The sequence below is a fragment of the Somniosus microcephalus genome, chromosome 1 (assembly GCF_052327205.1).
Source record: "Somniosus microcephalus isolate GS21.2 chromosome 1, FLI_Smic_1.0, whole genome shotgun sequence".
Lineage (NCBI taxonomy): Eukaryota > Metazoa > Chordata > Chondrichthyes > Squaliformes > Somniosidae > Somniosus > Somniosus microcephalus.
In genome coordinates, this window is record NC_140987.1 from 126149155 (window position 1) to 126174877 (window position 25723).

The 25723-nt window shown below is 44.6% G+C and overlaps 1 protein-coding gene across 1 annotated transcript in view; it reads left to right on the plus strand.

The window, feature by feature from the left end:
• Nucleotides 1-25723, plus strand: part of frmd3 (FERM domain containing 3) — a 457194-nt gene that overhangs the window by 286443 nt on the left and 145028 nt on the right. Inside the window, exons 5-6 of the mRNA XM_085985481.1 lie at nucleotides 5104-5201; nucleotides 15318-15441. Of these exons, the coding sequence (XP_085841607.1) occupies nucleotides 5104-5201; nucleotides 15318-15441 (222 nt within the window). The remainder of the gene's footprint in view (nucleotides 1-5103; nucleotides 5202-15317; nucleotides 15442-25723) is intronic.

Consider the following 25723-nt stretch of genomic DNA (forward strand, 5'->3'; position numbering starts at 1 on the left):
TATATAGGAGGTGGGACATATTGTGTCACCACAGGTGCGCCCCACTACCAGCATGGACAGCATAGCTGGTGTCCGGTTAGTGACAGCAGTTTCTGTTTTAAACTCGAGGCAGAAGTTCAAGTGGCCCAGGAGTGAATTGTCCCCATTCCTGAACCCTCCACTGTTCACCTCACTGTAAAGGAGAATTTTACCAACCTGCAGAAGTATGTAGCGCATTTTGGCTACGAAATTCCCCCTCTCCCTGAACACCTTACCAAAATACTCAAAGCTGTTATAGTTTCACAGAAACATTTTTACACTCCAGAGCAGAAAACAGTAGAGATAGGGGCTAAGATAGTGGATATTGTGATTCCACCCTGGTGGGACATTTTCAATAACATAGAGGTAGGTCCCTTCGTGGATCAGACTGGCTTCCCACATTCTCGTGGTTTGCCAGTTAGGGATAGTGTTGTAACTAGTCTGCACTCAGTGCAAGGGAAAAGGTCAGATGCTAGAATTCCGAAACCAGAGGACCTGGAAGGAACATTATGTGAAGGTGGAAGGAGATACACCTGTTTGAGTTTTTGTATTTTTGATCAAAGATTATTGTTTTTTGTGTTTTGTTTTTAATAAAGTTTTTGACGCGTTGTTTTAATAAAGATGTATGTGTACCAAGTGGTGCAGGGGTGTTGGACCCCCTCCATGCTTGGGTGTGTGTAAACAACTGTAATTATTCTATGTATGCTTATGTACACTACAATTTCACGGAATGGGAAGTGCATGTGTCGTGGGTATATTAGATAGGTAATTACAGGGGAAGGTTGACTATGGAGGGTCGGAAATTTTGCTCACCTCATCATGATGATACTTAAAGCAAGTTTAATATCAACAGGGGGGAGTGTAAGTTACAGGGTTCTCAAAATTCCCGCACTGCCCGAGTTATGGATCAAGGGACCCTGTTTTGGACAAGTTATTTAAAAACAGGGTACCCAAAATGGCTTCTGTAAACCTCGTGACCAAAATTTGACAGGATTTTTAAAGCAAGGTTCTGCCAACATGCAGGCCTGGAGACGAAACATTAAAATGCAGGAATCTTTGTACAGGGACTCTTTAGAGCCTGCCAGACAGAGTAAACACAGAATACGCATTTATTCGATTCGAGTCCAATCAAAGTAGAATGGGCCTTTAACCGTGGCCATTAGCTTTCTGCATGTTTAATCGATAACAGCTCACAGTAGCCATCAAGGTAGGATGGGGACAATTAAGTCTTATCCATGACAAAGCAACCAGGACATCGGGGCCAGTAGACCCGGAGACAACCACTCCTAAAAGTCGTTAAAACAAATGGTTGTAATCATTCAAACCAAGCCCGCCAAAAGTTAAACAATGGACTGACCTGATTTGGCGCGCAGATAAGGAGTGGAAGAACGGGTATAACTGTAGGCCCATCAGTAGCAATCGGTCTCTTGCTCTGGTCTCTTGTCTCTCGACTCTGCCCTCTTGTTTGGCCTTGGCCTGCTGCCGCTCGTACTCGTGCCCTGGCCTCGTGGCAGGTTCTCTTCTCGCTCCCCGCACCGCTCAACAACCAAGGACGCCCAGTACACCGGGACCAAACGTGGGAGGAGAACGAGACCCAAGTTCAAAGACACACAGAACACACAGGCCACGAACGGGCAGACGAGACGAGACGAAAAAGATGGTAACACCAACAAGAGCAGAGAAGGGCAGCAAAAGATGCACTGGTAAAAACCAAATGCCTAGTTATAAGCTGGCGTTTGGGGAAGAAATTAGCAGTGAGAATAAGTTGGCATTTGAACACTGCGAATAAACAGGCGTTAGACGCGAATGTCCACGCCCGCGACAGATATGCTGGCGTTCAAAGCTTGGGTAGCAAAATCTTGTAAGCAGTGAAAACCGGCAACCGATCCATGACCGCAACGTTACCGCCGACGACCGCCTGAGGGAGAAGAAGAAGAAAACCCATCGCGACGAGACGACGACGGTATCTGAGGGGAGGGAAGGTGTGTCGCACCAACAACTCCAGCACCGCACCCTGAGACCACGTGGCGACGGAGTACCCCAAAGGACAGAAGACCAAACCTCAAAACTCACAACGTTAAAGCAACAGGTTTTGGATCGGTGAGCATGAATTCCTGGCCCCTCATAGCTTAATCTAGTTAGGTATAGGGGGTGGGATAAGGATAAGGGGGATTGTTAATGTAGTTGTTTTTCCCTCGATGTGCCGTGTGTTCCCCATTCCCTGAATAAGTGTAATTGTTTATGCCTGTATTTTATACCAGTAATTCTCTTAAGACTGTGTTTTTATTTCTGTTTTAATAAAATCTTGGTTTTCTTACACCAAACCACTTATTTACTCGATTTTCTGTATCGCCGCCTGTACCTAAGTCCGGTGTCTAGAACCCAGGGGTGTGGGAACGATTCGAACCGCTCAAGGGACAGTCAGAGGCAAAGCTGACTGGGCACCACCACGAGACCATCCCCTACACTATGTACCTAGACCTCCAAGTCTCTTTGGACCTCCACCGTTTGTAGCTTTTCACCATCTAGAAAGTACCCTGTTCTATCCTTTTTAGGTCCAAAATGGATGACCTCACATTTGCCTACATTGAAATCCATTTGCCACAAGTTTTGCCCATTCACTTAATCTATCAATATCCCTTTGTAATTTTATGCTTTCATCTACACTGCCTACAATGCCTCTTATCTTTGTGTCATCAGCAAATTTGGATATATGGCTTTCTATGCCATCATCTAAGTCATTAATATATACTGTGAATAGTTGAGACCCCAACACAGATCCCTGTGGAACACCACTAGTCACATCCTGCCAATTTGCGTACCTGCCTGTTATCCCTACTCTCTGTCTTCTGCCCCTCAGCCAATTTCCTAACCGGGTCAATAATTTGCCTTCAATTCCATGGGCTTCAACCTTAGTTAACAGTCTCTTATGTGGGACTTTATCAAATGCCTTCTGGATGTCCATATCAATAACACCCATAGACATTCCCCTGTCCACTACCTTAGTCACCGCTTCAAAAAATTCAGTCAGGTTTGTCAGGCATGACCTACCCTTTACAAATCCATGCTGGCTCTCTCTGATCAGCTGAAAATTTTCGTGGTGTTCAGTCACCCTATCTTTAATTATAGACCCTAGTAATTTCCCGACAACAGATGTTAACTAACTGATCTATAATTCCCTGGTTTCCCTCTCTCACCATTCTTAAATGGCAGAGTGACATGCACAATTTTCCAATCTAAAGGGATGGCTCCTGAATTGAGAGAGCTTTGGAAGGTTATAGTTAGGGCATCTGCAATGTGCTCACCTACTTCCTTTAAAACCCTGGGATGGAAACTATCTGGTCCTGGGGATTTTTCACTCTTTCCTGCCGTTACTTTCTTCATTACTGCTATTTTGCTTTTGTTAATTTTATTAAGTCCCTGTCCCTGATTCAATATTAGTTTCTTTGGGATTTCTGGCATGCTAGCCTCTTCCACTACTGTAAATATTAAAGCAAACTAATTACTCAACATGTCCACCATTTCCTTATTATCATTGATAATATTACCGAAAACAGTTTTCAAGGGGCCAACATTGCTCCTGACCACCCTCTTTTTCCAAATATAATTGTAAAAATTCTTTGTGTTGATTTTGATATCCCTTGCAAGTTTCTTTTCATACTCCCTTTTTGTAGCTCTTACTGTCTGCTTTGTGACCCTTTGCTGTTCTTTGTATTTTCCCCATTCACGAGGATCTGTGCTATTTTTTGCATTTTTGTATGCTTTTTCTTTTAGTTTTATGCTGTCTCTTACCTCTTTAGTCAGCCATGGCTGTTTTTTTTGGCAAGTCGAGCTCTTGCCCCTCAGGGGTATAAACTGGTTCTGTATCACATTAATTCTTTTTTGAACACCTCCCACTGATCTTCTGTTGTTTTACCCATTAACAGATTTGCTCAGTTTACTATGGACAGTCTCTGTCTCACCCCGTTGAAGTCAGTCGTACCTAAATCTAGAATCTTAGTAGCTGTTTCGCGTTTCTCCCTTTCAAACACTACGTTGTATGATCGCTATTAGATAAATGTTCATGCACCGTTAGGCTGTTAACTAAATCTGGCTCATTACTCATTACTAAGTCTAATATGGCATGCCCCCTTGTTGGTTCATGCTATCCTCTCTCATGACGACAAATTGCCTGCTCCCCCTGCCAACCTCTGACCCAGTGCCTTTGTTGATTCCATACAACCAGATAGATCAAACTGCCGCCGGGCCCTCAAGGGCCAGAACTGCCCACTACAGCCATCTCAAGTGCCCTCAGTGGATGATTAGCAGCCTTCCACCTTCCAGGCTCTTACGACAGGGGAGCCACCTCATAGGAGCACTAGAATAAGAAAACAAACACAGAGGCCAGGCACTAAAGGATTATACTAGAGGGATTTCATTTTAATATTAAGGAAAGTAAAAGTTGTTAAATCCACAATGTGCTTGATGTTAAATAAAGAGTGTTTTGTTTGCATTGATGTTGGTCTTCATATTCTTAGTTATGTAAGAGGAAGACTGTTGGAGAGCATTCAGAAGGTAAGTGGAAGGAGTGGGTCAAATGTTGGGACTGTTGGTGCAGGGCGGGGCATGCGCGGCAGGAGGGGGGGAGGGGGATGGTTTGGTTAGGAGAATCTCTCCTCAATAATTTGTTGCCATACAGCATTGGCAGCTGGCAGCACTCTTGGCCTTTGTCTTCCTTATTATCCTCTTCTTCCTCAATCCCTTCTTCATCTTTTTCCTGCACTTCTTCTTCCTGTGGTGGCTGCAATGCTTGGACCGTCCGAATAACATAGTTGTGTAGCATGCAACAGACCACTACAACCCTGGAAACTTGCCCGGGGCTATACTGCAGGACTCTACTGGGTTGGTCCAGGCATTAGAACCTTTTCTTTAGGATGGCTATGGTTTGCTGACTGACAACTTTGGTTTGAGTGTGGCTCTCATTGTATCGGTGCTCAGTGTCTGTGCCAGGGAGGGGAGGTGGGGTTAAAATCAGGCCTGTTGTGCCAGCTTCTTAAAATTAGTATTTTGTGAAACAGTTGTTCATTTAATTTTGTTCTTTTACAGGTATCTGTTGTACCTTCAAATTAAAAGGGACATATTTCATGGACGCTTGCTTTGTTCTTTGTCGGATGCTGCTTCCTTGGGTGCATATACTTTACAAGGTAAGTCAGCAAGCACAATGAGACTCAGTGTGCCACATTAATTTGGAATAATTTAAGTTATAAACTACTTGAAAAAGCTATTTAAACCAAATATTACCCTTCTGATAAGATTGATCAATTATTCTAAAATGATATGGATCAGTTTATTGTTTTTAATTTTTTTGATGTAGCGATAGTTAGCATTTTTACACCTTGTACATATTCGTAGAATTCTACAGTAGTTGAACATGAAAAGTATAGAAAATTGGACATAGTATCAACATTGTTAATTAAATGGATACAATTATCCAAGGAAAGTGCTGTACAACAGTATTATATAGCAACTCCTGGGGACATTTGAATAGCATATGAACCGCACATTGGCTACTACCTGGTATCACAGTGACAAGGGAGTAAGTACAAATATCAATTGGTTTGTGGTGTGACCAGACTGAACTTCATACACTGAGAATTTCATCATTCCTATGCTATTCGTTGAGGTGAGTAGTTGCTGTTTGATTTATGTTGCCACTTCACCTTCTAATCCGGAGAAGTACAAGCACTCACAATAGCAGCCAAACTGGTAGGTCTTATGTCAGATATAAGGAGTTACTTAGAATTTGCTGTGGTGGAACATTTTTCTCCAATTTTATCCCCATGAGTGTATTTGGCTCTGTATGTAAAGTTAGAGATACAGATAGAGTGGCAGATTTTCCGTGTGGAACGGCAGTGTAACTTCAGCAGGTTGAGACTTCTGCTTTTTTTTTATTCGTCGCTGGCAAGCCAGCATTTATTGCCGATCCCTAGTTGCCCTTGACTGCCGCTGCAGTCTGTGTGGTGAAGGTACTCCCACAGTGCTGTTAAGGAAGGAGTTCCAGGATTTTGACCCAGCGACGATGGAATGACGGTATACTTCCAAGTCAGGATGGTGTGTGACTTGGAGGGGAACTTCGAGGTGGTGGTGTTCCCATGTGCCTGCTGCCCTTGTCCCTCTAGGCGGAAGAGGTCACAGGTTTGGGAGGTGCTGCCGAAGAAGCCTTGGCGAGTTGCTACAGTGCATCTTGTAGATGGTACACACTGCAGCCACGGTACGCCGGTGGTGGAGGGAGTGATTGTTTAAGGTGGTGGATGGGGTGCCAATCAAATGGGCTGCTTTGCCTTGGATGGTGTTGAGCTTCTTGAGTGTTGTTGGAGCTGCACTCATCCAGGCAAGTGGAGAGCATTCCATCACACTCCTTACTTGTGCCTTATAGATGGTGGAAAGGCTTTGGGGAATCAGGAGGTGAGACACTCACTACAGAATACCCAGCCTCTGACCTGCTCTTGTTGTCACAGTATTTATATGGCTGGTCCAGTTAAGCTTCTGGTCAATGGTGACCCCCAGGATATTGATGGTGGGGGAATTCGGTGATGGTAATGCCGTTGAAAGTCAAGGGTCGGTGGTTAGACACTCGCTTGTTGGAGATAGTCATTGCCTTGCACTTGTGTGGCGCGAATGTTACCTGCCACTTATCAGCCCAAGCCTGAATGTCGTCCAGGTCTTGCTGCATGTGGGCATGGACTACATAATTATCTGAGGAGTTGTGAATGGCACTGAACACTGTGCAGTTATCAGCGAACATTCCCACTTCTGACCTTATGATGGAGGGAAGGTCATTGATGAAGCAGCTGAAGATGGTTGGGCCTAGGACACAGCCCTGAGGAACTCCTGCATCGATGTCCTGGGGCTGTGATGATTGACCTCCAACCACCACAACCATCTCCGTTTGTGCTAGGTATCGCTCCAGCCAGTGGAGAGTTTTCCCCCCGATAACCATTGGCTTCAGTTTTACTAGGGCTCCTTGGTGTCACACTTGGTCAAATGCTGCTTTGATGTCAAGGACAGTCACTCTCACCTCACCTCTGGAATTCTGCTCCTTTGTCCATGTTTGGACCAAGGCTGTAATGAGGTCTGTGTTATGTTCATAAATAAATAGATGTTTTCATTATGAACAGCTAGCTTGAGCTAGTCATTTATTCAGCCATGTGGACTAGTGTACAGGCATCCATCTTGACTACTGCCTTGTGGGTAGCCCCTACTGAACATACGGCTCCACCTAGTGTACCATTCTAGAATGACATGTTACTGATCATTACATCCCCTTCCTTAGAGGTTAAACAAAATCAAAATCAGTCATAACGATATAAACATCTTCACAACAGTCAACACATTTTCAAAGCTTTACTTTATGAACTCTAAGCTTTTCATTCTTTTATTATAGTTTTCTTTGTACTCAAAGATTAAGTCTATCAGGCTTTTTTACTTCACGTGTGGATCTTCTCAGCCCAGGTAAGTCTGATGTGTTTGCATGAGAGCCTGTATGTATGTTTGTGTTAGATTGTTCTGGTGGTGAGTGACAAGATTCAGTTGCGGCATTGTCATCGATTTGCTCTTGGATAGTTTCTTGTCTTTTCAGGAGGGAACGGCGGTTCCTCCTGAGAATCTGTCCTTCCTCAGTTCTAACAGTGTATGACCTTGGTCCTACTTCCTCAAGAACTGTAGCTTTCCTGTTCCATGCATCTGGATCCTCAATCCTGACAACATCATCCCTTGTCAATGGTTTCAGAGTTTTGGATGACTTGTCATAGTGTGATTTCTGTTTCAGCTTTAACAGTTGAAGTCTCTGTCTCAGTTCCTTACTCTGCTTTTCTTTTGCACAGCAGGGTAGCGTGGTGCGCAACTTGCGACCCATTAGGAGTTCAGCAGGTGAAGAACCACAGTCTAAAGGGGAGGCTCGGTAGCTCAGCAGGGCGAGATAAGGATCAGACTTGCTTTCTGTTGCTTTCTTCAATAGCTGTTTGAGAACTTGAACACCTTTCTCTGCCTTACCATTCGACTGAGCATACAGAGGACTGGATGTGATGTGTTGAAAGTCATAATGTGCTGCAAACTGTTGCCACTCCTTACAGTTGAAGCACGGACCATTGTCGCTAACGGCAATCCTGGGAATTCCATGTCTGGTGAAGATGGATTTAACATGCATTATGACACTGCTTGCTGATGTGCTTGAGAGCAGCGCCATCTCAGGATAGTTAGAATAGTAGTCAATTACTATTAGATAGTCTTTACCATTCAAATGAAAGAGGTCCATACCAACCTTTTGCCATGGTGCTGTTGGTAAGTCAGCTACTATCATTGGTTCCTTTGCTTGTTTGTTTTGGTGTTTCTGACATGTCTCACATTTGCCTATCATGTTCTCAATGTCCTTACTTATGCCAGGCCAATAAACAGTGTCTCTTGCTCTCCTTTTGCATTTTTCAATTCCGAGGTGTCCCTCATGAATCCTTTTGAGCATGTCTTGACATAGAGCCTGTGGAATGACTATTCTGTTCTGTTTCAGTAATAGTCCACTTGCGACACTCAACACTGACCTGATGTGAAAGTACTTTGGACAGGAACCTTTTGGCCAACCATGATGAATGTTCTCTATTACTGTTTGTAACACTGTATCTTTTACTGTTTCTTCTGCTATTTGCTTTGACTTTGTGTCTGACATGGGCAGCGCAGCAGTGACCATACTCACATGAACATCTACGTCTTCCTCAGTAGAGCTCACATGACTCATTGTAGGTGCTCAGGATAGTGCATCTGCTAACACTATGTGTTTGCCTGGTGTGTAGATCAGTTCAAAGTCATATCTTTGCAGCTTCATCATGAGTCGTTGAATCCTTGGAGACATCTCATTCAGATTTTTTTTAATGATGGCAACCAGTGGGCAGTGGTCTGTCTCAACTGTGAAGGTGGGAAGTCCATATATGTAGCCATGGAACTTTTCTAGTCCAACTACCAAGCCTAGACATTCCTTTTTAATCTGGGCGTATCGACACTCAGAGTCAGTCATAGACCTGGAGGCATAGGCAACAGGCTTCCAATCTTCACCCTCTGCTTGTAGCAAGACTGCGCCTAGGACATCTTTTGATGCATCCATTGACACTTTGATTCTTTTTGTTGGGTCAAAGAAGGTGAGTACAGGTGTGGTTGTCAGCACTGTTTTGAGGTTCATCCACTCTTGTTCATGTCTTTCTGTCCATACGAACTCGTTTGTTTTATGTAGCAGGTCTCGCAGACAGGCTGTCTTGGCTGACAAGTTAGGAATGAACTTTCCAATGAAGTTTATCATCCCCATGATGCGTAGCACTCCTTTTTTGTCAGTGGGTCGGGGCATGTTGAGTATGGCATTTACTTTTTCCATATCTGGCTCTATTCCTTTACCAGATAGATTATCTCCTAGGAAAGTGACTTCCTGGACGCCAAACTGACACTTGGCTTTGTTGAGCTTCAGTCCATTCCGGCGTATGCTCTGTAGCACTTTAGTCAGTCTCTCATTGTGTTCTTTCAGTGTGGAGCCCCAAATGATGATGTCATCAACATAGACCCGAACTCCTTCCAGACCTTCAATTATGTGTTCCATCGCTCTATGAAAGATTTCAGATGCAGATATTATCCCGAAAGGCATTCTGAGGAAACAATACCTGCCAAATGGTGTGTTGAAGGTACAGTATTTGGTGCTCTCTTCATCCAGTTTTAGTTGCCAAAATCCTTGTGAGGCATCGAGCTTTGTGAAGTATCTGGCACCTGACATTTCACTGGTGATTTCTTCTCGCTTGGGAATCTGGTAGTGTTCACGTTTTATGTTTGCATTTAAGTCCTTTGGATCCATGCATACTCTTAGATCATTGTTCTTTTTCTTTACCCATACCATGGAGTTAACCCAGTCTGTTGGCTCTTCGACTTTCCTGATGACTCCTAGTGTGGTCATTCTGTCCAGTTCATTCTTGAGCCGGTCACGCAGGGGTGCTGGAACTCTCCGTGGAGCATGTACCACTGGCTGAGCATCCTCCTTTAGCTGGATCTTGTAAGTGAATGGTAGAACTCCAAATCCTTTGAACACATCCTGGAAATTACTCACTACAGAATCCACCGAGTCATCTGGTCTGCTTATGGCACAGTTTATACGGTAGACTCTCTTGACCAGTTCTAAGTCCTCACAAGCTTTGTCACCTAGTAGTGAATCAAGTCCTTCAGCCACAACAGAAAACATGAGATGATGCACTTTGTCTTTGACTGTCACTTTGAGTGTGCATACACCTAAGCTATCTATTTTCTGTCCATTATAGTTCTTCAGTAGTACTGACTTTTTCTGTATTTTGGGCTTTTCTTTCATGTTTTTAATGTCACTCATACTGATTAAGTTTGCTTTTGCCCCAGTGTCTAGTTTCAATGTAACTAATGCTCCATTTACCTGCAGTGGCATCATCCATTTGTCCTCTTTTACTGCATTAACTTTATGTTCAGCATTGTCCATTCCTGAGGGCTGCACATTTTCTGTATCCTTTTCGATATTGTCACATGACACCATTCCTACAAAAAATGTCTCACTTAAATCAGTGTCCTCCATCACATTGACTTGTTGCCCTTTCTTTGTTTTTACTTTTGAAAAGCATTGTTTGGCAAAGTGATTCTTTCCATTACATTTTGTGCACATTTTCCCAAACGCTGGGCATTGTCTTGACTGGTGTTGGTAACCATAGCGTTTACAATTAAAAGTTCCATCCTCCGATTGCTTTGCATTTCTGTTCTGCCCACGTTTCTTCCCCTTGTAGGACACAGCATCAACAGCAGCACAGTCACTCATTACAGTCGCATCATTATTAATTTCACTGAAAGTCTTCGTGTGCTTCTGAGCTAGCTCACTGGCATGGCATATTTTCATAGCATCGTCCAATGTTAGTTCGGTTTCTCTCAACAAACATTCCCTGACTTTTTTATCATGAATACCAAACACAATCTGGTCACGAATCATGGATGATTTCAGTTCAGAGAAATTACATGTCTGTGCTTTCAGTTTCAGATCGGTCACAAAGCTATCAAAAGTCTCATTTTGCTGCTGTGTCCGTGAACGGAACACATACCTCTCATAGGTCTCGTTCTTTTTGGGAGAACAATGTGTATCAAACTTCTTTAGCACATCGTCCATCTTTTCTCTGTCCTCCTCTTGATCAAATACAAACGTATTAAATACCTCTATCGCCTGCGGGCCTGCAACCGTGAGCAGTAACGCTATTTTCCTTGCGTCTGGCATCGTACCGAACCCGATGGCGGCAATGTAGAGTTCGAATTGTTGTTTGAAAGTCCGCCAATTGCAGTCGACATTCCCCATGAGTTTCAAACCCTCCGGTGGCTTCAAATTCTCCATGTCGCGTTTCACAATATTCAGCAGCTATTACCAATCCTGGTACCATGTTATTATGTTCATAAATAAATAGACATTTTCATTATGAACAGCTAGCTTGAGCTAGTCATTTATTCAGCCATGTGGACTAGTGTACAGGCATCCATCTTGACTACTGCCTTGTGGGTAGCCCCTACTAAACATACAGCTCCACCTAATGTACCATTCTAGAATGACATGTTACTGATCATTACAGTCTGGAGCCAAGTGGTCCTGGTGGAACCCAAACTGGGCATCAGTGAGCAGATTATTGGTGAGTAATTGCTGCTTGATAGCACTGTCGACAACACCTTCCATCACTTTGCTGATGATTGACAGTAGACTGATGGGACAGTAATTGGCCAGAGTGGATTTGTCCTGCTTTTTGTGGACAGGACATACCTGGGCCGTTTTCCACGTTGTCAGATAGATGCCAGTGTTATAGCTGTACTGGAACAGCTTGGCCAAAGGCACGGCTAGTTCTGGAGCACAAGTCTTCAACACGACAGGTGGGATGTTGTCGGGGTCCACAGCTTTTGTTGTATCCAGTGCGCTCAAACATTTCTTGATATCACATGGAGTGAATCGAATTGGCTGACGACTGGCTTCTGTGATGGTGAGGAGGAGGGCGATATAGATCATCCACTCGGCACTTCTGGCTGAAGATGGTTGCAAACGCTTCAGCTTTGTCTTTTACAATCACGTGCTGGGCTCCACCATCATTGAGGATGGGGATATTCATGGAGCTTCCTCCTCCCGTTAGTTGTTTAATGGTCCACCATCATTCACGATTGGATGTGGCAGAACTGCAGAGCTTTAATCTGATCCGTTGATTGTGGGATTGCTTAGCTCTGTCTATAGCATGCTGCTTCTGCTTTTTAGCATGCATGTAGTCCTGTGTTGCATCTTCCCCAGGTTCGCACCGCATTTTTAGGTACACCTGGTGCTGCTCCTGGCATGCTCTTCTACACTTCTTATTGAACCAGGGTTGGTCCCCTGGCCTGATGGTAATGGTAGAGCAAGGGATACGCTGGGCCATGAGGTTACAGATTGTGGTGAAATACAATTCTGCTGCTGCTGATGGCCCACAGCGCCTCATGGATGCCCAGTTTTGAGCTGCTAGATCTGTTCTGAATCTATCCCATTTAGCACGGTGGTAGTGCCACACAACACAATGGAGGGTGTCCTCAATGTGAAGATGGAACTTCATCTCCACAAGAACTGCGGTGGTCATTGCTACCAATGCCATCATGGACAGATGCATCTGCGATAGTTAGATTGGTGAGGACGGGGTCAAGTAGGTTTGTCCCTCATGTTGGTTCTCTCACCACCTGTCGCAGGCCCAGACTGGCAGCTATGTCCTTCAGACTGGGTCAGCTCGGTCAGTAGTGGTTCTATCAAGCCACTCTTGGTGATGGACATTGAAGTCACCCACCCAGAGTATATTCTGTGCCCTTGCTACTCTCAGTGCTTCATCCAAGTTATGTTCAACATGGAGGAGTACTGATTCATCAGCTGAGGGTGGGCGGTAGGTGGTAATCTTGCCCATGCTTGACCTGAAGCCATGAGACTTCATTGGGTCCAGCGTCAATGTTGAGGACTCCTGGGGCCACTCCTTCCTGACTGTATACCACTGTGCCCCCACCCCTGGTGGGTCTGTCCTGCCGTTGGGACAGGACATACCCAGGGATGGTGATGGGGGACTTTGGGACATTTGCTGTAAGGTATGATTCTGTGAGTATGACTATGTCAGGCTGTTGCTTGACTAGTCTGTGGGACAGCTCTCCCAATTTTGGCACAAGCCCCCAGATGTTGGTGAGGAGGACTTTGCAGGGTCGACTGGGCTGTGTGTGCCGTTGTCGTGTCCGTAGCCGGTGCTGAGGTCGATGCCAGATGGTACGTCTGGTTTTATTCTTATTGTTTCTCGTCGTTTTTTTTTACAACTGAGTGGCTTGCTCGGCCATTTGAGAGGGCAGTTAAGATTCAATCACATTGCTGTGGGTCTATGTCTGAGCCCCTAGCAGATTTCCGGCAACATTCCCACCTGCTTCTGGGAGTTTACCGAGAGAGAGCAAAGTTGACTGAAGTTGCTGGCAGGTTTCCCGTTATACTTACTGCTGTTTAACGGGCAACCTGCCTCCAGGGCAGCTAACGAGCAATCATTTTTCAACATTTTAAATTTTGTGGATTGGGGTGTTGAAACGATCAGCCGCAATCAATTAATTTCCCTTTGGGACATTTAAAATGTTAATTCCATCCCCCCATCCCGCATGCCAGGACAGATGTGGAGAAAATGTTTCCCCTTATGGGTAGGTCCAGAATAAGGGGGAATATAAGATAGCCACTAACAGATCAAATAAAGAATTTAGGAGGAATTTCTTCACACAGAAAGTGGTGAGAATGTGGAAAGCACTGTCACATGGAGTGGTTGAAGCACACAGCAGTTGCACATTTAAAGGGAGGCTTGCTGATTATATGAGGGGGAAGGGAATAGAGGGTATATGGGGGCAGGGTGGAAAGAGGCAATTAGAGTGGGAGGAGCTTATGTGAAGTATAAAAAAACGGCAAGGAGCAGTAGGGCCAAATGTTTTTTTTCTGTGATGTAGAACCGATTGTAGCTATTCTGTTATTTCACTGCTCCCAAAGGGCATTTCCAGTAGTTTCCACCGGAAGTGATATCAGGCATACAATACATATGAGGGTGTATTATAATGAGAGGCAAATAACGGGTGTACTTTATAGGGCATTTTAGCTCTGAAATTCTGCAGCGATTCTCCCAATCACCTGCCATAACTTTGGCCAATTTTAGGCAGAGACCTCATTAATTTAGAATGCCGCTGAAGCACTTGTTGGGGTTTGCGGGGGGGCTGGGGGGGTGGTGGTGCGGCGGGGGGGTTGGCTGGTGGGAGGAAGTAAGGATTGATTTTCTGGAAATAAGGAGGAAATTCATGAACAATAATAATTTACAAATAAAGAAGTGCTGGAAAGGATGCTCTGAAAGAGGATAATAGCCTGTGATCAGATAGTCTGCACACAGTGGAGGGTAATTCTGACTTTGGGTAATAGTGTAAAATCAGCAATGCCATAGAATCATAGCATCTAATCAGCCGCACATTATACATCTCGTCCGATTTTCATTCCCATTGACTTTGAGAATGAAAAATAAAAGTTACAGATTTCTTTGGGACATTTTTTGAGTGGCTCCTTTAAGGGCCAAATGTGTGGAGCATTTAGCGTGGACCCCTGCTGGAAAGAAATCACACGGAAAGTCAAAGTATAGATGATGGTACTGATTACAGCAAGACCTTAATGAACAAACAGCAGCAACAGCTGGAAGAGTGAAGAGCATGATGGTAAGGTCTGTGGTATTTATGACCAGACCGGTTATGACTACTGATTGATACTGCTTGCAGCCTTACTGTAAACTGCCCTTTCGACTGCATTTTAGAAATCCTCAGGCAGAAGAGTTATTGTTTTAGCTTATATTTCTAGATCATTGGTGGGCGGGGGTTCCTCCTCAGGTTTGTTTTAACAGCTGCACATATAAATCTTTATACAACAAATCATTTGTTTTCAATTGCACAATAAAAATGATTCCAGTAATTAGCAGAGCATTTATAAAACAGGGCATGTTAATGTACTGTTAAGTTTATTGCCCGAGTGCCAGTGGGGTTTGCGATGAAATGAACAAAATAGGCTATTAATAAATAGTAGGTTCAATCGTACTCTGAAATCCATTGCTTTATGAATTTGCACAGTTAACAAATTGGTACAATTTTGTTGGAAAAGAAGTTTCATTTAGAAATATACTTTAATAATTGAAATCTAGTTTTCTTCATTTGACGTGCAGTTCACCATGTTATAAAACATGTTTCTCTTTTTGCAGCTGAGTTGGGTGATTATGAGCCAGATGAACACCCGGAGGGTTACGTTAGCGAAATCAAGTTGTTTCCCAAGCAAACACAGAAACTGGAAAGCAAAATGGGGCAGATTCATAAAAATGAACGAAGGTATTTTGTGATGTTCTTGGGTCTTTTATGGCCTTATCCTAGATATCTCAGTTTCTGTATTTTAGATTATTTTCAATGTTGAGTTCTTAACTTCTCATGGCGTATCTTAACTGGATATCTTCATTGGCCCTGATAGCTGGGTAGGTTTTGGCAATGTGTCCAGGATAGCTGTATTGTATTGTCACATGGTTTGTCACATGGTTTAGTATGAGCATGCTCAGTTCGCTCTGGCCGAGTAAACTAGCTCCTGGACTAGTAACTCATTCTGTCTCTGTCCTTCATTTGTTTTACCCACATATATTACATTTTGGCGATGAGGATGGGATCCCAAAGCCATTTTTAGGGATCATGGAAGGACACAGTGTCCAATCTTCGAGTGGAAAAGTTTAAGGTGAATTTGTGACACCTAAACTGAATTTTTTGCAATGTTTTGCTGTTAATGCTCATGCAGATGTGCTTCCCTTTGCGTGTATGTATACACAGCAACAGTGGCGTTGATTCTTACAGGTGCACAGATAGCGTGCTGAGTCACTGTTCAATGGGATCGGGGCAATCATGGCTGAACGGGATTCATCGGAAGCCTCGGCATGTATGACTGAGCTCGCGAACCATTCAGTTCTTACAATGATGGCGATGGAGATGTTTTTAAAGGCCAATAACATTATTGAGACTGAAGGTGCAGATGAGAATGTTCATAAGAACATAAGAACATAAGAAATAGGAGCAGGAGTAGGCCATTCGGCCCTTCAAGCCTGCTCCGCCATTCAATGAGATCATGGCTGATCTTCTGCCTCAACTCCATTCATCGGCCCTATTGCCATATCCCTTGATGCCCTTACTAGTCAGAAATCTATCGACTTCTGCTTTAAATATACCCAATGACTGAGCCTCCACAGCCCTTTGGGGTAGAGAATTCCAAAGATTCACCACCCTCTGTGTGAAGAAATTTCTTCTCATCTCAGTCCTGAATGGCCTACACTCTATCCTGAGGCTGTGGCCCCTGGTTCTAGAATCCCCAGCCAAGGGATCCATTCTCCCAGCATCCACTGTTTCAAGCCCTGTAATAATTTTGTATGCTTCAATGAGATCCCCTCTCATTCTTCTGAATTCAAGAGAATACAGGCCTAGTTTACTCAATCTCTTCTCATACGACAGTCCTGCCATCCCAGGAATCAATCTCGTGAACTTTCGTTGCACTCCCTCCATGGCAAGTATATCCTTCCTTAGGTAAGGAGACCAAAATTGTACACAGTACTCCAGGTGTGGTCTCACCAAGGCCCTAAATAATTGGAGTAAGACTTCTTTACTCCTGTACACAAATCCTCTTGTAATGAAGGCTAGCATACCATTTGCCTTCCTAATGGCTTGCTGCACCTGCACATTCACTTTCAGTGACTCAAGTACAATGACACCCAGGTCCCTTTGAACATTTGCATTCCCCAATCTTTCACCCTTTAGGAAATACTCTGCCATTCTGTTTTTTCTACCAAAGTGGATAACTTCACATTTATCCACATTATATTCCATCTGCCATGTTCTCGCCCACTCACTGAGCCTGTCAAGATCCCCTTGAAGCCTCTTCACATCCTCTTCACAACTGCCACTGCCACCTAGCTTTGTATCATCAGCAAATTTGGAAATGTTACATTTAGTCCCCTCATCCAAATCATTGATATAAATTGTGAATAGCTGGGGCCCAAGCACCAATCCTTGCGGTACCCCGCTAGTCACAGCCTGCCATCCTGAAAAAGACCCGTTTATCCCTACTCTTTGTTTTCTGTCTGTTAACCAATTCTCAATCCATGCTAGTATATTACCCCCAATTCCATGTGCCCTAATTTTGTTCACCAACCTCTAACATAAGAACATAAGAACATAAGAAATAGGAGCAGGAGTAGGCCAATCGGCCCCTCGAGCCTGCTCCACCATTCAATAAGATCATGGCTGATCTGATCCTAACCGCCAATCCACTATCACAGAACCATCTCCTGAATCTAACAGAATTAGACACACGAAATAGGAGCAGGATCAGGCTACACGGCCCCTGGGCCCGCTCCGCTACCCACAGGGCCATGACCGATCCGAACCTAGACTCATGTCCAAATTCCTGCCCGCTCCCCGTAACCCTTAATTCCCTTTACTTCTAGGAAACTGTCTATTTCTGTTTTAAATTTATGTAATGATGTAGCTTCTACAGCTTTTTGGGGCAGCATATTCCATGGACCTACCACCCTTTGAGTGAAGTAGTTCCTCCTCATCTCAGTTTTGAAAGAGCAGCCCCTTATTCTAAGACTATGCCCCCTAGTTCTAGTTTCACCCATCATCGGGAACATCCTCCCCACATCCACCCGATCCAACCCCTTCACAATCTTATATGTTTCAATAAGATCGCCTCTCATTCTTCTGAACTCCAATGAGTAGAGTCCCAATCTACTCAACCTCTCCTCATATGTCCATCCCCTCATCCCCGGGATTAACCGAGTGAACCTTCTTTGTACTGACTCGAGAGCAAGTATGTCCTTTCTTAAGTATGGACACCAAAACTGTACGCAGTATTCCAGGTGCGGTCTCACCAATACCTTGTACAACTGAAGCAATACCTCCCTATTTTTATATTCTATCCCCCTAGCAATGAAAGCCAACATTCCATTGGCCTTCTTAATCACTTGCTGCACCTGCATACTAACCTTTTGAGTTTCGTGCACCAGGACCCCCAGATCCCTTTGTACTTCAGTACTTTCCAGTTTCTTGCCATTAAGATAATAACTTGCTCTATGATTTTTCCTGCCAAAGTGCATAACCTCACACTTTCCAGTATTGTATTCCATCTGCCAAATCTCTGCCCACTTACTTAGCCTGTCTATGTCCCCTTGCAGGTTTTTTATGTCCTCCTCACTCACTACTTTCCCTCCCATCTTAGTATCATCTGCAAACTTTGATATGTTACACTCGGTCCCCTCCTCCAAATCGTTAATATGGATTGTAAAGAGTTGGGGACCCAGCACTGACCCCTGCGGAACACCACTAGTTACTGATTGCCAGTCTGAGAATGAACCATTTATCCCAACTCTCTGCCTTCTGTTAGAAAGCCAATCCTCTATCCATGCCAGAATATTACCCCCAATCCCGTGATTTTTTATCTTAAGCAATAATCTTTTGTGTGGCACCTTGTCAAATGCCTTTTGGAAGTCTAAATACACTACGTCCACTGGTTCCCCTTTATCCACCCTATATGTTACTTCCTCAAAGAACTCCAGCAAATTTGTCAAACATGACTTCCCCTTCATAAAACCATGCTGACTTTGTCCTATTAAATTATGATTATCCAAATGTCCTGTTACTGTCTCCTTAATAATGGACTCCAAAATTTTACCTACCACAGATGTTAGGCTAACCGGTCTATAGTTTCCAGCCTTCTGTCTACTGCCCTTTTTAAATAAGGGTGTTACATTAGCAGTTTTCCAGTCTGCCGGGACCTTTGCCGAGTCCAGGGAGTTTTGGAAAATTATTACCAATGCAACCACAATCCCTACCGCCACTTCCCTCAAGACCCTAGGATGTAAGCCATCAGGTCCAGGTGATTTATCCACCTTGAGTCCCATTATTTTACCGAGTACCACTTCCTTAGTGATTTTGATCGTGTTTAGCTCCTCCCCCCCTTTAGCCCCCTGTTTGTCCAGTGTTGGGATATTCTTAGTGTCTTCTACTGTAAAGACTGATACAAAATATTCATTCAGTGTTTTTACCATCTCCATATTTCCCACCATTAATTTCCCAGTCTCATCCTCTAAGGGACCAACATTTATTTTAGCCACCCTTTTTCTTTTTATATAACTATAAAAACTCTTACTATCTGTTTTTATATTGTTTGCTAATTTACTTTCATAATCTATCTTCCCTTTCTTAATCAATCTTTTTGTTATTTTTTGCTGTCTTTTAAAGTTTTCCCAATCCTCTATCCTCCCACTAGATTTGGCTACCTTATATGCCCTTGTTTTTAGTTGAATACTATCCTTAATTTCTTTACTTAGCCACGGATGGCTTTCTTTTCTTTTACACCCTTTTCTTCTCAGTGGAATATATTTTTTTTGGAAGTTGTAAAATAACTCCTTGAATGTACACCACTGATCATGTATCGTCTTACCCTTTAATCTATTTTCCCAATCCACTCTACTCAATTCCGCTCTCATACCTTCATAGTCTCCTTTATTCAAGCTTAGCACGCTTGTTTGAGATCCAACCTTCTCACCCTCTAATTGAATATGGAATTCAACCATGTTATGGTCACTCATTCCAAGGGGATTCTTTACTAGGACATTTTTAATTAATCCTGTCTCGTTACACAGGACCAGATCTAAGGTTGCTTGCCCCCTGGTCGGTTCAGTTACATACTGCTCAAGAAACCCATCCCTAATACACTCAATGAACTCATCCTCAAGGCAGCCTTGTGTGGGACTTTATCGAAGGCCTTCTGAAAATCCAAATTCAAGCTCAAAATAAAGTAATTCGAGAACGTAAAAAAGCAATTTTTCTAATGGAGATTGGGCCAGATATCTACGGAACGTTGACAAATTTACTTGCGCCAGGGAAAGTGAAGGATGTGTCTTTTGAAAACATTGTCGAGAAACTCGAGGACCATTTCGACCCAAAGCCATTAGAAATAGCCGAGAGCTATAAGTTTGGTACCAGAAACCAAAAACAAAGTGAAACCACCAGTGAGTACATTGTAGCTCTTAAGAACCTGTCTTTGCATTGTAACTTCGGCACATTTTTGGATCGCGCGTTGTGAGATAAGTTTGTGTGTGGACTGGTTGATGAGCTCACACAGTCCAAGTTACTGAACACTCCGAAACTAGCGTTTGACATAGCATGCAAAATTGCCCTATCTCTGGAGATGGCATCTAAGAATGCTAGGGAGCTCCATCCAACTTAAGTGACTAATGCAGCTGAGGTCTACAGTCACACGAACCTAAAGCTGTGAGACCAAGTCAAAAGCATGTCAGTGAGAGCAGTTCAGTGAATTGTTATTGTTCCAATGGAAATCACTCACCATAGACCTGCCAACACAGAAATGTGAAATGCTTTCACTGCCAGAAACAAGGCCATATTTGATCAGCTTGCAGAGCAGGATCGAAAGCAGGAAGTAAGAACCATTCTAGTGGCAATGCAAAGCAGCGACAACAAAAGGGAGAACTTCACAATATTGAAGTGAACACACCCGATATTGAAGAATTAGGCATCTACAGTATCTATGCTAATAGCGGCAACGCAAGCAGTCGTGAGAAAGACTTCCGTACAAAACTTTTGATCAATGACCAATACTGTATATTGATATGTGTATCGACACAGCGGTGGACTGCTCTATCATGAGTAAGGACACATATGAGAGTAAGTTTAATCAAATAGCACTTGCAAAGAGTACCATAGAGATAAAAACCTAATCCGGAGAAATCCTAGAGACATGTGGACAAATGGAATGTACAGTTCAGCACAATGGCCAGTCAGTAAATCTGCCTATTATTGTCGCGAGCTACAACAACAGACCAACCCTCATGGGGAAAGACTGGTTGAGAAAGTTGAAACTAGACTGGAAAAACGTCTTCAGTGTAGATGCTTCAAAGAAGCGACTTGACATAATGCTGAACAAGTATAAAAGCATGTTCTCAGACATCACTGGGCATGACGTGCATATTCGCATCAAGTCCAATGCGAAGCCTGTCTATTGTAAGGCAAGCCTATGCATTGAAAAGTCAGATGGAGGAAGAGCTAGAGAAACTGAGAAAGAACGGAGTGCTAATAAAAACTGACAAAAGTGAATGGGTTACCCCGATTGTGGTAGTGCCCAAAGCAGACAAAACTGTACACTTGTGCAGTGACTACAAAGTTACTATCAACCAAGCAGTTGACGATGAGCAGCACCCGTTAACTACATCTCAAGATTTGTATGCAGCACTCTCTGGGTCAAAGGTTTTCTCTAAGCTTGACCTGTCGCATGCTTACTGTTAGTGTAAATAAATTCACTCTCCTCTGTTTAAGGTAAAGGCACACAGTTTATTATACGAAGCGCTTCGGGAGAAGGGTTCAAAAAACTCCGCAGTCTAGTAACCCTCTTCTCGGTTTTACAATGGCAGTCGAGCTTTTATACAGTTCAATAAGCCAGAAAGGTACCGATATCAGCAGTTATTACATTAATTCTTTGGCCAATCCGGTACCTTAGCAACCTTCAATCACATTCTTTCAAAAACAACTTAATTATAAAACAACTTAATTATATCACTATACCGTTAGCTAACTTCTTTCAAAAACAACTTAATTATATTACTATACCGTTAGTTAACTTCTTTCAAAAACAACTTAATTATATTACTATACCGTTAGCTAACTTCTTTCAAAAACAACTTAATTATATTACTATGTGGCAGTTCCACCGGGTGTCCCTTACACATATAATGTATATAATTCACTTTAACCTAACTGTACGTGTATTACTTACCTGTTTGGGCCGTTGCCCCTTTAACTTACCTGTGGGGGCCGTTGCCCCTTTAAGACGCGCCCTAGCGTGCTGACGTCACGTCACGCATTACGTGACGTACGCGCAGCGGCCGCCGGCCCGACTCGGCCTTCCATAACGGCCGCCGGCACAGCCCGGCCTACCGCGACTTCAGCCGCATCGGCCGGCAGACATGAGCGACGCGATCCCCGCGGCAAGCGCCAGCTCAGCTCGGCCTCCAGCTCCTGGTCCCGCGGTCGCGACTTCGGCCTCAATGGCCAGACTCCGCACCGGGTGAACGCGCCGACGTATCGGCGCAGGTGACGTGACCGCCCCAAGCGCGGGCCAACGCGCTAATGTCAGGACGTGGTCACGTGACACCCGAAGAGCGGGAAAACGCGACTGAGCGTGATGACGTCATCACGCTCTCCCGAGGACTACGGACTCAGTCCTCGTGGCGTCCCCGTCGGGGCAAGACCTACATCGCGGTGTTCCTGCATCCAGCCAGCTTAACTGTTATATTTCGTCTGTTCAAGTGATTAAACAACTTACTTATCGTTCATCTGAAGTCGAACTTAATTATTTAGTAGGCATTCGCCCTCAGAGGTCAACACGAATACCTACAATTGGTGACCCCGAAACCGTGAACGTTTTTCACGGAAGAAGCGCAGCCAACAACACCTACAACAACGTGAGTACGGGAGCTCATCAATTCCTACACTACAATTGGTGACCCCATATCCGTGAACGTTTTTCACAGAAGATACGCACAACCTGAACCTTGTCTCCTCAGGCGACAACCAACGAACAACCGACTCCGTGGACGGTTTTCCCGGAGGAAGCACGCAGCCTGAACCTGGCGACCCCATCTTTGCGAACGTATTCGCATGGGAAGCACAGCCTGGAGGTGATCTCGTTTTTCACGGACAAAACAAAAACACAGCCGGACCTTGATTTTTGTGAACGTTTTTCACAAAGGAAGCACGCCATGGCAGCACCAGCCGTTTCGCTGTCGCTGCCGCACTTCAGGGAGAAACAACCGAACCTCGTGCTTGGTAAAGGTAGGAGTCCAGTTCGCCGGGAGCAGCGACGGGGAGGCAGACCATGCATTAGTTTCCCGTCCCAGTAGTCGACTTTTCTACCGCCACGCGGGTCGTCCGCCTCTACGTCCAACGCAACAGCAAGTATAAATCTCTCTAAGCGCAGGGTACAGCACATTCGGGCCCACAAGATCGGAGCGCGCCCGGCGGGGATACCACAAGGACTCACCCTCGCGAAACACGAGGACGCACTCCGCGCGCAACGCGAGGACCCATCCCTCGCGGACCACGAGGACCCATCCCTCGCAAGCCACGAGGTCCACCCCTCGTGCAACACAAAGACTCGTTCCACGCCGACGACGCACCAGCCCATCGGCCTGCTGGTTGTGTTACCTTTCATTCTTGCCGGCGAGTAAGAGAAGCGTGCCGCCTTCTCGGCAGTAGTTTCACTAAGTCAACAGCAACAACAAGCAGCGTTGCCGCCCTTCCGGCAGTTTCCCCCCACCGAAAGCGACGACGACCCGGTCCGTCCCACCATTTCTCTGGTGCATCAGCACAAGGGTCCTGTAGTGTATGTACCTTTAAGAGGAACTATGTTTTTTTGAAGCCCCTGTGTACTGTAGTACCGGTAGTGACCACTCGGGTATATAAGCCTGTATAGCGTCTTGTATAGTTAGTTCACCTCCAGACTTTGTTCAGTAAACATTTGTTAAATCAACTCCTGCATTCCGTGTCTCCATTAACACACGGATTCAACAGTGGCAACGAGTTAGAAACGAACTTACCTGTAATTCGGCAGCACCTCAAGGAGATCGATTCCTCAGATGAAGGTCGAAGAAAAAAAAAACTGGTTTCACCAGCTAAACGGGCTGGTGGCAGGTAGTGCACTGATCCTTCCTGGGCGGCGGGCTGGGGCTCAATCGGGTGGCTCTGCAGCGGGGCTGGGCAGCGAGTCGGAAAGCAGAAGCAAACAGAAACAGAGGGTGGAGCACTCAGGAGACGGCCGGCGCTGCAAAGCAGGTCGGCGTTCGGACCGAGCAGAGGGAGGGGAAAGTCCCAGAGGGTCCGACGGGAACGATTCTCCAAGTGACGGAGTAACTGTTTAAAATATATGTGTAAATTAAAAAAAAATAATAGAAATACCGCGAAAAGCTGCAGGTCACACAGAATCACACACAGAATCACAGAATCACAATGGGAACCGTGGAGAACAGCGTTGGCAGCAACGGCAGCGGCGGGAAAGCGCGGGAGGCGCCATCTTGACTCGGCAGGGAAGAAGGAAAAGCACGGCAGGCGCCATTTTTGATTTTCAGGATGCCTAAGACTGGCAATATTACTGTTTTCGATAGTGATATAGAGGATTGGACCACATATGTGGAAAGAGTGGAGATATATTGCAAGGCGAATGAAGTAGCGGATGATAAAAAGGCATCGGTACTTCTAAATCTGATGGGCGCAAGGACATACGGGCTGTTACGAAACTTGATCACTCCAGCCAAACCGATAGACAAGAATTTTAAGGAGCTTGTTGATACCCTACAGGAGCACTTAAACCCAACACCGCTGCTGATAGCGGAACGATTCAAATTCTTCAGGAGGAATCAGCACAAGAATGAAAGTAACGCTGATTATCTCACCGAATTATGAAAGCTGTCAAAGCACTGCCAATTCGGGGCAGGACTGGCAGATTCTCTACGAGACAAATTCGTCTGCGGTCTCTAAAGCGAAGGAACACAGAAAAGACTACTTTCTGAGAAAGATTTGACACTGGACAAGGCTTTCAGTGTGGCTGTATCATACGAAGCAGCAGCAAGAGGAGCTGCAGAGATACAGCAAAAGCCACAGGACTTCGGCACCCATGAAATGACATGGGGTTTCGAGAGATGTTATCGCTGCGGCAGATCCACCCATGACCAGAGGGACTGCTGGTTCAAGGACAAAGCATGCAGGCAATGCGGAAAGATGGGACACATTGCACGTGTATGCAGATCTGGAAAAAAATCCGCTGACAGTAAAAAGGTCAATAAGGAAAAGTATAGAAAGGTACAAATGATGACGGACAGTAGCTCCGAAGACCAGAAGAGCGATAGCGACTCCGGAAACAAGAGACTAAGCTGTCTCAAATTACATAATGTAATTGCCAAAGAAGATTACCAGACCATTTGGGTTAACCTCACGATAGTGGGGTCCCCAGTTAAAATGGAGCTAGATACAGGATCAGCTCTGACCGTCATAAGTCGACGGGATTACGAGCGGCTATTTCCCCATATATCTTTGAAAGACACATCCATTATCTTGAAGACATATACGGGGCAGAAAGTATACCCCAGAGGGAAAATAAGGGTGCCTGTTGTATACAACGGCAAGGAAATACAGAAGTTGTATTTATACGTTCTGCAAGATGGTGGTCCACCGTTGTTGGGACGTGAATGGATCAGAAAGATACGTTTAGACTGGCACTCCATTCAGGCACTGATGGTGACCAGTAAGAAAAAAAATGATGATGACGTCATACCTGGACGATTAAAAGAAATCTTGGCTAACGCCAAAGAAGTGTTTCAACAGGAACTAGGAACCCTGAAAGGCGCCACCGCCTCAATAAAAGTGGAAGATGCGGCAATTCCCAAGTTTTTTAAGGCAAGGCCGGTGCCATACACAATTCGTCCAGCAGTCGAGGCAGAGCTGGAGAATTTGGAAAAAGCAGGCGTGTTATCCAAGGTAGATTGGAGTGAGTGGGCAACACCCATCGTCC